This window comes from Theropithecus gelada, chromosome 19, assembly GCF_003255815.1.
Source record: "Theropithecus gelada isolate Dixy chromosome 19, Tgel_1.0, whole genome shotgun sequence".
Taxonomy (NCBI): domain Eukaryota; kingdom Metazoa; phylum Chordata; class Mammalia; order Primates; family Cercopithecidae; genus Theropithecus; species Theropithecus gelada.
This window is the reverse complement of record NC_037687.1, coordinates 3,917,858-3,929,642: the sequence shown is the minus strand read 5'-3', so window position 1 is coordinate 3,929,642 and position 11,785 is coordinate 3,917,858. Positions and strand designations below refer to the sequence as shown.

The 11,785-nt window shown below is 56.0% G+C and overlaps 1 protein-coding gene across 1 annotated transcript in view; it reads right to left on the bottom strand.

Annotated features, from left to right (window-relative positions):
* Nucleotides 1–11,785, bottom strand: part of PIAS4 (protein inhibitor of activated STAT 4) — a 31,220-nt gene that overhangs the window by 9,379 nt on the left and 10,056 nt on the right. The window contains exons 3-7 of the mRNA XM_025368687.1: nt 5,556–5,640; nt 2,199–2,240; nt 1,728–1,818; nt 1,487–1,615; nt 1,299–1,404 (exon numbers count right to left, since the gene is read on the bottom strand). Coding sequence (XP_025224472.1) covers nt 1,299–1,404; nt 1,487–1,615; nt 1,728–1,818; nt 2,199–2,240; nt 5,556–5,640 — 453 coding nt within the window. The remainder of the gene's footprint in view (nt 1–1,298; nt 1,405–1,486; nt 1,616–1,727; nt 1,819–2,198; nt 2,241–5,555; nt 5,641–11,785) is intronic.

Below are 11,785 nucleotides of genomic sequence, written 5' to 3'. Positions count from 1 at the left end.
CCCCCAAAAAAAAAAAAAAAAAAAAAAAAAAAAAAAAAAAAAAAAAATTGTTTTCATTGTTACAAGTACAAAAGAGAACAGGTGCGAAAGAGGCCAAGACTGTCATCCCAGCACTCTGGGAGGTTGAGGCAGGTGCACCGCTTGAACCCAGGAGTTTAAGACCAGCCTGGGCAACACAGCAAGAACCTGTCTCTACGAAACATTAAAAAATTAGTTGGGGCCAGGTGCGGAGGCTCACGCCTGTAATCCCAGCACTGTGGGATGCGGAGGTGGGCAGATCACGAGGTCAGGAGTTCAAGACTATCCTGGTTAACACAGTGAAACCCTGTCTCTACTAAAAATACAAAAATTTAGCTGAGTGTGGTGGCGGGTGCCTGTAGTCCCAGCTACTCGGGAGGCTGAGGCAGGAGAATTGCTTGAACCCAGAAAGCGGAGGTTGTAGTGAGCCAAGCTCATGCCATTGCACTCCAGCCTGGGTGACAGTGAGACTCTGTCTCACAAAAAAAAAATTAGTTGGGTGTGGTGGTAAACACATGCGGTCCCAAGCTACTCAGGAGGCTGAGGCAGGAGGATGGCTGGAGCCTGAGTCAGAGGCTGCAGTGAGCCACGAGCACACCATTGCACTGTAGCCTGGGCGATACAGTGAGATCCTCTTTTTTTCTTTTTTTTTGAGGTGGAGTCTCGCTCTGCAGCCAAGGCTGGAGTCTAGCGGTGCAATCTCAGCTCATTGCAACCTCCACCTCCTGGAAACCCTGACTCTCTTAAAAAAAAAAAAAAAAAAAAAAAAAAAAAATGGGGCCTCACCACGTGAGGTCAGACCGCCGCTGTTCATCTTCCTCCCATAGCAACTGCCTCCATGGCCATCGCTGTCCGTGCCCCGCCAGGCCCCGCAGCACCCTTGACCCCGCTGAGGCAACCAGAAGAGCCTGCTTAGAGTGCAGCTCCCTCTGGACTCCCCTCACCCCTCCCAGCCTCTGTGCTGTCCCGGAATGAGGAACGAGGCCCCAGCTCTTCTGCTGCTTGGACCCCTGTAGGCTGGGGCGCCTGGGGCCAGCAACACGGGGTGTGACCCCACAGGCTTCTGCACAGCAGCTCCCACTGCCAAGTGCCCCCTCTGCCATCCGTATCCTCCAGAGACCTCCTCAGCCACAGCGGGGAGGCCATGGACCCCTAGAGTGACAGGCAGCCCCTTACCCATCTCCTTCGGGTGCAGGCCCCCCAACCCTCGCCCAGTACAGGGAAGGTTTCCAGGGGGGACTTGGCCTGCCCCTCGGCCGAGGTGGCCCTGAGCTGCTCACCCAGTGCCTTGCACAGCTCCGGGTGCTTCACCCCAATGGTCTTCAGCCTCTGCAGCAGCTCTGACGAGGTCAACTGCCGAACCAGGTACAGGGCCACGGAGTAGCTCTGGGGACAGAGGGGTGGGGTCAGGGCTGACAGGGCGGGGGCCGGGGCAGGGGGGCAGGGTGGGCACCGAGCATGCACTCACCTTGCCGTAGTTCCCCCAGGTGACGGTGATGCGGTTGGTGGCCGAGGACAGGTACATGAGGTGGGTGAGGTTGATGGGGCGGCACGGCCTCTTGGGTTCCACCCCAGGCTTATTGGAGGGGTAGTAGCCCTGCAAGCAGACAGGCCGCTCAGCCTCAAGAATGGCTGGAAAATCCAACGGCCCCACCCTCCCTCCACGCCCCCCAAACTCGTGTAGCAGACGCGGGGCGGGCCGTGCTCACCGGGACTGAGCAATAGCTGTGGTTGACCTTCACAGCGATGTTGGGCGGGTACTGGTCCTCCTGAGGGCAGCTGGTGTCTGAGTAACAGATTCTGCAACGACAACAGGGACCATGGGGCGGCAGGAGTGGGCGCACAGGAGGGGCTGGGCCGCTGCGGGGAACAATGGGGACCATGAGGCGCACAGGAGGGGCTGGGCCGCTGCGGGGGTACACAAGTGGGAGTCAAGTGGCGGTGATGGGGGCACTGGAGAAGGTGACATGGGGGGTATCGGGGCCCCCGGGTGTGGCCTGAGCAGGTGGTGGGATGGTGGCGTATCCCCAGACAGGGACAGATGGCAGGCTGGGGGGAGTTGGGCTCTGCTGTTGGCAGGGGAGACTGAGAAGAGCCTGGACCAGGACTGGGGGGCGGGGGGGAGGGGGGGCAGGTGGCCAGGGGTCCAGCCCTGGGGTCGTGGGCACACCTGGGCATACCTCAGGACGACCTGCACGGCTTTAACTCCGGGCTGCAGTTCTCTGTGGGTGTGGAGCAAACCAGAGGAAAGGAAAGGAGAGCGGAGTGAGGAAGGCGCAACCTCAGCCTGCCCCACAAGGTGGAGACCGCCACCCCACAAGGCTCCCTCCCCTAGAGCTGGGGAACTGAGGCCCAAGACTCTTTTGTGCAGGCCAGGTGAGACAGGAGTGGCTGTGGGGTCAGGAGAGGGGCTGGCCTCCCTGGAAAATACAAGAGAATCAACCGCAAAACCCTGAACCAGAGAGGGCAGCCAGGTGCCTCTCACTGTGAGGAAACAGCTAAAACGTGCATGCTGGAATGTAGCAGCCAGCTCACAACGGCAAGAAAATGTCCAGTCTGCGAGGCCGAGGCCGGCGGAGCTCTTGAGCCCAGGAATTTGAGACCAGCCTGGGCAACATGGTGAAACTGTCTCTACAAAAAATACAAAAAATTATCCGGGCATGGTGGTGCACACCTGTGGTCCCGGCTGCTTGGAGGCTGAGGCAGGAGGATCGTCTGAACCCGTGGAGGCGGAGGCTGCAGTGAGCTATGATTGCACCACTGCACGCCAGCCTGGGTAACAAAGAGAAACACTCTCCAAATTAAAAAAAAACAAAAAAAACCCAGTTAACACCTGAGAATAAACTTTAATAAGAAACATCACCAGAAAAAGAGGAAAAAGTCTCTCTACCCAAAGACGCATCCGTGGATGTTCACAGCAGAAACGACCACGACAGCCACAAAGTAGCGGCAGCCTGAGTGTCCTTCCACAGACGGAAGGACCAATACACACGGCACGTGACCCAGCCACGGAAAGGAGCCAGGCTGACCCGGGCCTCAGCACAGGTGTACCGTGAGGACGTCCCGCCCAGTGAGAAATGCCAGACACAAAAGGACACACAGGGCAGGTGGCTCACGCCAGTAACCCCAACACTTTGGGGGGCGGAGGTGGGTGGGTCACCTGAGGTCAGGGGTTCCAGACCAACCTGGGCAACATGATGAAACCTCGTCTTTACTAAAAATACAAACATCAGCTGAATGCGGTGGTACATGCCTGTAATCCTAGCTACTCAGGAGTCTGAGGCAAGAGAATCACTTGAACCTGGGAGGCGGAGGTTGCAGTGAGCTGAGATCGCGACACTGCACTCCAGCCTGGACAACCGAGTGAGATTCCGTCTCAAATAATAATCATTTAAAAAAGCCACAGTGTGTGACTCCACTTCTACGAAATGTCTAGGACAGGCCCATTTACGGAGATAGGAGGGGATGCGTGGGGGCCAGCGGATGAAGGGTGGTGGCTGATGGGGATGGACACAATTGCTCCGAGACTAGGCAGTGGTGGGAGCTGCACTACCTATTGATCCACGAGAACCCACTCAATGACACACTTAAAAACTGCATATTCTATGGCATGCAAATCATATCTCAACGTAAGAAATACAAATGTGGGTCGGGCACGGTGGTTCATGCCTGTAATCCCAGCACTTTGGGAGGCAGAGGCGGGTGGATCACGAGGTCAAGAGATCGAGATCATCCTGTCCAACATGGTGAAACCCTGTCTCTACTAAAAATACAAAAATTAGCCAGGCGTGCTGGCACATGCCTGTAGTCCCAGCTACTCGCGAGGCGGAGTCAGGAGAATATCGCTTGAACCCAGGAGGCAGAGCTTGCAGTGAGCCGAGATCGCGCCTCTGCACTCCAGCCTGGCGACAGAGCGACTCCGTCTCAAAAAAAGAAAAAAAAGAAAAAAAAAGAAAAGGAAATGTCCAGAAGCTTTCTGAGGAGAAACCCAAACTGATTTTTTTATACTGTGTGGCTGGCTCGAGCACCCCGCAGCAGGGACGCAGTGCGGGTGGAGCTGTGTGGACCCAGGTTCACAGACGAGGAAGAGGAGGAAGGTGACGTCACCACCTTGGGTCACCCAGAGAGAGACACCTCCGTGGCCAAGCCTGGCTCAGCTGGTTCTGAACCCTTACTAGGTGTGAGGGCCAGGCTGGGAGGCCCCAGGAAACAGGCCCCACAGCAAGTAGAGGCGGTGGGTCTGAAGCAGCTGGGCATGAGAAGCTGGGCATCAAATGGGGGCGCCCAGCCCAGCCCTGCCACGGACTCAGGGGTGACCTGGGCAAAAGGCCTCCCCTGTCCTGAGGGTCCAGCACCCACCATGAGGCTGCCCCGGCAGGAATCTGTCTCAGCTGGAGGCAGGACAGCCTTAGAGAGACTGAGGGAGGAGCAGAGCACAGGGCAACCACACTGGCCCCTCACCTGCTAGAGCTCAACCGTCCTCATCTGAGGGCGGGGACACCACGCAGTATCTGGGGACATCTGAGGGAACGATCCCACCTCACTATCCACGGTGCGCAGGGGTAAACCCTGTGTTCGTTATCTGGGAAAAAACCTGACTTTGGCCGGGCGCGGTAGTTCACGCCTGTAATTCCAGCACTCTGGGAGGCTGAGGTGGGTGAATCACCTGAGTCAGGAGTTCGAGACCAGCCTGACCAACATGGCAAAACCCCATTTCTACTAAAAATACAAGAACAGCCGGGCGTGGTAGCAGGCGCCTGTAATCCCAGCTACCTGGGAGGTTGAGGCAGGAGAATCGCTTGAATACGGGAGGTGGAAGTTGCAGGAAGCCAAGATCGTGCCACTGCACTCCAGCCTGGGCAACAAGAGTGAAACTCAGTCTCAAAAACAAACAAACAAAACAAAACACCTAACTTCCTGCTCATGCTAGACACCAGAATAAATTCCGGATAAGGCGGGCAGTGTAAACCAGGGACTCCAGCTTCCAGGATTCACCTCCTCTCTCCCCCTCCAACTCAGGGTGTAGATTTCAATGTGTGCAGCCTTCTGGGACCTCAGCAGGGCAGAGGATTATGGGATGCAGAGTCTCTTGGGGGTACGTGGAATCCAATAACCCAGGGAGGTCTCACCCGTGTCATCCTGCCCCAGGGGACACTAGACAACGTCTGGGGACATCTGTGGCTGTCACAACATGGGCGTGTTCTCGGCATGGAGTGGGTGGAGGCGAGGAATGCTACTCAGCACCCTGCAGCGCCCAGGATGGTCCCACATGCAGAGGGCAAGACCGTGTTAAAAGGGGACAGTCAGTCCACCTCTCTCTGACGGGCTGCAGGGTACAGGCAGTGAGCACACAGCCCAGCACGTGAGACTCAGGACGGGGTTTTCCGGAAGGCAGCGAACCCGGCCACTGCCTTGCAGCACGGTTCTGGACTGAGCCCGAGCCGGGCCTGCAGTGGGCGTGGCTGCCGGCTCTTCCAGTGAGCCCAGGAGAAAGCGGGCGGGCGGCAGGGCACGGGGCTGGGGGGGGAGCCGCGCACCTGGAGTTCCGGATCAACTCCACCTGTCTTGGCGTCAATGCGAAGATGCACGGGCTCTCCTGAAGCTTCTCGTTGTTCTGTGGGACTGAAGACAAACACAGGGTCATGGGCATGTCTGGTCCCTGGCAGGTTCCCCGAGCCCAGTCGCTTTTCCCGGCCTTCTCCTCTTCAGATCAGGAAACAGGAAATGGGAAGCTGGTGGGACAGATATGTGGGGCAGAGGTGGGGGCCGCCCAGGGAGGAGGATGAGGGAGGAGAATGAGGGAGGACTCACGCCCATCCCCTTCTCGGGGCCACTCACCACGGCCCGTGTCCTGTTGAGGGCCACTCAGAGAGCCAGTGCCCTTTGCAGCCCATGGGATGCAGGCGTCCATTTAGCAAGGCTGAAAAATGCCCAGCTGCCTGGGGGCAGAGCTGGACCCAGCCAGGCCTGCAGGACCTGCCATCCCTCCTCCCTCCTAAGTACAAAATGGACCCAGCCCTTGCTCTCCTCGTGCCTGCAAGGTGGCCATGGCGTCACATGGACAGAGGTGGCGCCGGAGGTACTGACGGGATGAAGGCCATGGCGCTCACAAGCCTGGGCCCTACCCTATTACTTACAACTGGACTGACAAGCAGAGGCGCAGTCAGAAAACACTGTTCTTTTTGTTTGTTTTGTTTTGTTTTTGAGATGGAGTCTTACCCTGTCGCCCAGGCTGGAGTACAATGGCATGATCTTGGCTCACTGCAACCTCCGTCTCCCAGGTTCAAGCAATTCTCCTGCCTCAGCCTCCCGAATAGCCACCACGCCTGGCTAATTATTGTATTTTTAGTAGAAATCGGATTTCACCATGTTGGCCAGGCTCGTTTCAAATTCTTTTTTTTCTTTTTTTTTTTTTGAGACGGAGTCTTGCTCTGTCGCCCAGGCTGGAGTGCAGTGGCGCAATCTCGGCTTACTGCAAGCTCCGCCTCCCAGGTTCACGCCATTCTCCTGCCTCAGCCTCCCGAGTAGCTGGGACTACAGGCGCCCGCCACTGCGCCCGGCTAATTTTTTCTATTTTTAGTAGAGACGGGGTTTCACCATGGTCTCGATCTCCTGACCTTGTGATCCACCCGCCTCGGCCTCCCAAAGTGCTGGGATTACAGGCGTGAGCCACCGCGCCCGGCCCGTTTCAAATTCTTGACTTCAGCTGATCTGCCCACCTCAACCTCTCAAAATGCTGGGATTACAGACATGAGCCATTGCGCTCAGCCAGCCCCATTTTTTTTTTTTTGAGACTTTGTTTCATCCTTGTCACCCAGGCTGGAGTGCAACGGCATCATCTCGGCTCACCACAACCTCTGCCTCGTGGGTTCAAACGATCCTCTTGCCTCAGCCTCCCAAAGCAGCTGGGATTACAGGTATGAGCCACCACGCCCAGCTAATTTTGTATTTTTAGCAAAGACAGGGTTTCTCCATGTTGGTCAGGCTGGTCTTGAACTCCCAACCTCAGGTGATCTGCCCGCCTTGGTCTCCCAAAGTGCTGGGATTACAGGCATGAGCCACTGCACCTGGCTGCCCCATCTCTTAAAAAAAAAACAGCATGGTGTGGCGTCTCAAAAAAAAAAAAAAAAAAAATTAGCCAGGCGTGGTTCAGGCACCTGTAATCCCAGCTACTTGGGAGGCTAAGGCAAGAGAACTGCTTGAAGCTGGGAGGTGGAGGTTGCAGTGAGTGGAGATCACACCACTGCCTGGGCGACAGAGCGAGACTGTTTCCAAAAAAACCCCCAAAACACAAAAACAAAAACAAACGAACGAAACTCTAGCTGAACAACAAAAAGACAGTGAGAACACAAACTACCCATATCAGAAATGAAAGAGAACCACAGTACAGACCCTACCGCTTTTTGGTCCAACAGGGGAAGAAAAGGTGCACCTTCATGCCAATGAATCTGACAACTCAGTGACAAATTCTTCCAAAGATGCACATTACCAAAACGGGTACCAAAAGATACAGGAAGTTTGAAAAGTTTGTTACCTGTTAAGGAATTTGGATCCATAATTAAAACCTTTTCTGAAAACTGCAGGTCCAGGTCAGGCACGGTGGCTCACGCCTGTAATCCCAGCACTTTGGGGGCTGAGGTGGGCGGATCGCTTGAGCCCAGGAGTTTGAGGCCAGCCTGGGCAACATAGTGAGACCCTGTCTCTACAAAAATTTTTTAAATTAGCCAGGTGTGGAGGCGCGCACCACCTGTAGTCCCAGCTACCTTGGAGGCTGAGGCAGGAGGATCGCTTGAGCCCAGGAGGTGGAGGCTGCAGTGAGCCGTGATCGCACCACTGCACTCCAGCCTGGGCAACAGAACCAGACCCCATCTCAAAAAAAAAAAAAAAAAAAAGAAAAGAAAAAGAAAAAGAAAAAGAAAACTGCAGGTCCATATTGGTGAATTCTATAAAACATTTTGGAAAGAAACCACATAAACTGTACGTAAACTCTTTCAAACAACAGAGAAGGAAAGAATACTACCTATTTTACAAGGCCAGCATAACTCTGATACCAAAACCTCACAACACGGCGTCAAGGAAGGAAAATTACCAATAAATGCCCCTCACGAACACAGATGTAAAATCCTCCACAAAATATCAGCCAGTATTTCAGGCCCCTGCGATTTGTGTGAGAAATCTAAGACTGGTATAAATCCTCTCTACACACACAGGCCAGGCGCGGTGGCTCATGCCTGGAATCCCAGCACTGTGGAGGCCAAGGCGGGTGGATCGCTTGAGGTCAGGAGTTCAAGACCAGCCTGGACAATATGGTAACCCCATCTCTACTAAAAATACAAAAATTAGCCAGGCATGGTGACACACGCCTGTAATCCCAGCTACTCGGGAGAATAGCTGGAGGAGAATCGCTTAAACCCAGGAGGCGGAGGTTGCAGTGAATCGAGACTGGGTCACTGCACTCCAGCCTGGGTGACAGAGTGCGGCTCCGTATCAATAAAATAAAATGAGGTAAAATAAAGTAAAATATCTCTCTACACATCCACTAGCATGGCTAAAATGAAAAGACTGGCAACTCTACGAGGTGGCGAGGGTGTAGAGCAAACTCTCTGCTGGTGGGGTTATAAGACAGTACAATCACTTTGGGAAACTGCCCTTATAAAGGTAAGCACAGACCTACCCCAGCACCCAGGAATCCCACTCAAAGTATTTTCCTTCAGTAAATGGAAACATGCATTCAGAGACTTGCAGGCCGGGTACGGCGGCTCATGCCTGTAATCCCAGCACTTTAGGAGGCCAAGGTAGGAGGATCGCTTTAGCACAGTAGTTGGAGACTAGCCTGGGTAACATAGTGAGACCTTGTCTCTAAAAAACCGTTTTTAAATGAGCCTGAGCCAGGTGTGCTGGTGTGCAGCTGTCATCCCTGCGGCGCAGGACGCTGAGGCGGGAAGATTGCTTGGGTTCAGAAGTGCGAGACCAGCCTGGGCAACACAACAAGACTGCGTCTACGTTAAAAAATATATCTAGACGTAAATCAAAAACGCTGAGTGGCATGCATGCCCTACCATCGCTTGTGTAACGAAAACGGAGGGAAGGAATCTGAGTAAATGCCTATTTGTCTATAAGTGTAAAAAAATATCGGAGGAGCGTGGGGGAGAGAGAATCTGGCCACAATGGCTGCCTTGGAGTGGCCGGGAGACAAGATGACGGGCAAGCCCTTCAGAACAAGGACGGCGAACTGCCCTGGTAAAGGCTGGAGTTCATCAGCTTTGCAGGCCACACTGTCTGTGTTACGAGCAGAGACTGCCCGGTCCTGGAAAGGTGCTCCCAGGACGGCAGTGCACACAGCAGTGTGGCCTGCACCTATGACAAGGGCCTTTACAAGAACCGGAGCCATGGCATCGGACCTCAACTGCCAGCACTGTCTTGGAACTTTCTCAATTAAAACCCATGAGAACAGGTAACGATGTAAAAAGTACATCTGCTTTAGGCTCAGAAGCTCAGACTGCCGGCTGGGTGTGGTGGCTCACGGGAAGCCCAGCTACTCGGGGAGCTAAGGCAGAATGGCGTGAACCCAGGAGACGGAGCTTGCAGTGAGCCGAGGTTGTGCCACTGCACTCCCGCCTGGGCCACAGAGCAAGACTCTAAAAAAAAAAAAAAAAAAAAAAACCAGAAGCCAGACTGCCTGGGCTCGGATCCCAGCCCTGCCAGGGCCTTTGTGGCCTGAGCCTGCACCGGCCCATGCTGACCCGTTTCTGCGGGAACTGGTGCCGGGTCTGTGGCTGGCCCTCAGGAAGAGGGTGCTACCGCAGCAGTGGCGTTGCCACAAGGGCCACAGTGCCACAGCCTGTTCCCGTTTATGTGCTGAGGGCACAGCCAGTCTCTGCAGAGGTGATGGGCTGTGGATGCCCAGCTGGGCCCCTGAGGAAGGCCACCTAATTGGGAGGGTGGGGCACACAGGCCACCTGTAGACGCGCCCAGATCTGCCCCAAGCGCTGGGGAGCAATGGTTCGGGGCAGGGAGGCCTCACAGGAGCCGACACTGAGCTGGGCCTTGAGCTTCCAGGCTGGGTCAGAGGTGAAAACACGGACACTCCACCCCTCAGTGTCTCAGGAGGAATTAGGGGAGGAGGGTGGGTCCCCAAGAAGCAGCAAGTCCATGCCCGGGGCAGAAAGGGCCCAGTCATTGAAGACCAAAACTCTGGGGTCCCTGCCCTGGGAGGCTCCCTCTGGGGGAGGCCAGGCTGTGCTTCTCTGCTGGGAACCCGGGAGATGCCCTGTGCTCTGACTGCTCTGCTGTGCCACTCGCCCCAGGCCGCTCACGGATCCCCCCAAACACCTGGCCCCCCTCTGCTGGGGAAGGGGCTGTGGCTGGCCCTCAGGAAGAGGGGCTACCGCAAACCTTCTCTTCTGCCCTCGGGGTCAGCTGTTTGGGGCTAGAAACCCAGGTGGCATCCACGCAGCCCCCGTCTCTGCTGTCCTGCAAACATCCACTCTCCCAGCCAGTCCTGTCAGTTCTGCTTTCAAATGCCACCCGACGCGGACACCTGCCCCCAGCTCTGCTGGTCTCAGCAGCCAGAGCCTGCTCCCTGGGCTGGCTCTGCAGGAGACCCCTGGCCCTCAGCACCCCTGTTCAGGGCCACACCCACCCTGGCACACACACGGCCACCACCCTGGCCTCCTGCCTGGGCCCTACCAGCCATGCTGCCTCAGGGACTCTGCACACGCCATTCCCTCTTCTGGAACCTTTCTCTCCTGACCAGCCTCATGGCCCTATATTTGTCTTTGCACAAATGTAACCAGAAGGAAAGGCTTCCCTGAGCACCTCATTTAAAAACTGCACCCCCCGCCCCGCTTTTCTCCAAACCTTCTCCCTCCAAGGATCGACTCAGTTTCCCTGCGTCACTCTGCTGCTCCTTCTTGTTGGGCCACTGAGGCATGAAGTTCCCCGAGGGGGAGACGGTTTCGTGGACTGCCCGGCACCCACGGGCCACAGGACCAAGGCACAGGCGCTGCTGAACCAGATGCATCTTTGCGGCCAGGTGCAAGGCTGGGCCCTGCCAGGCAGAGCCGGTTCTGGGATGAGGTGCTCGGCCAGGCCCTCCAGCCCGGGCATGCAAAGCAGCCCATGGGCCCAATCCGAGAGCCCAACAAGAAGCGCCCAGCCGCTGGCTCTACCCAAGGCTGCCAGGGAGCCTCGCGAGATGCTGCTGACATGAATATTTAACGCCAGGAGCAGATGCTCACAGCATGGGGGGGGTGGTTATAAAACAGCAGCCAGGACAGCCACACGCTCCTACAATCACACAGGCAAAGGGGGAAGGCGGCAAGCACGGCCCGCTGCGCTGAGGCGGCCCACTCGGGCAGCAGGGCGCCAGCCGGGCTGCTCTGCTGTTGACTCCAGTTTTCTAGGACAGGCGCATCATTGTGCAAGTGTAAATAGGAATGAAACACGGGGAGATTTTAAAAGACTGATCGGGGCCGGGCGCGGTGGCTCAAGCCTGTAATCCCAGCACTTTGGGAGGCCGAGACGGGCGGATCACGAGGTCAGGAGATCAAGACCATCCTGGCTAACACGGTGAAACCCCGTCTCTACTAAAAAATACAAAAAACTAGCCGGGCGCGGTGGCGGGCGCCTGTAGTCCCAACTACTCGGGAGGCTGAGGCAGGAGAATGGCGTGAACCCGGGAGGCGGAGCTTGCAGTGAGCTGAGATCTGGCCACTGCACTCCAGCCTGGGCGGCAGAGCGAGACTCCGTCTCAAAAAAAAAAAAA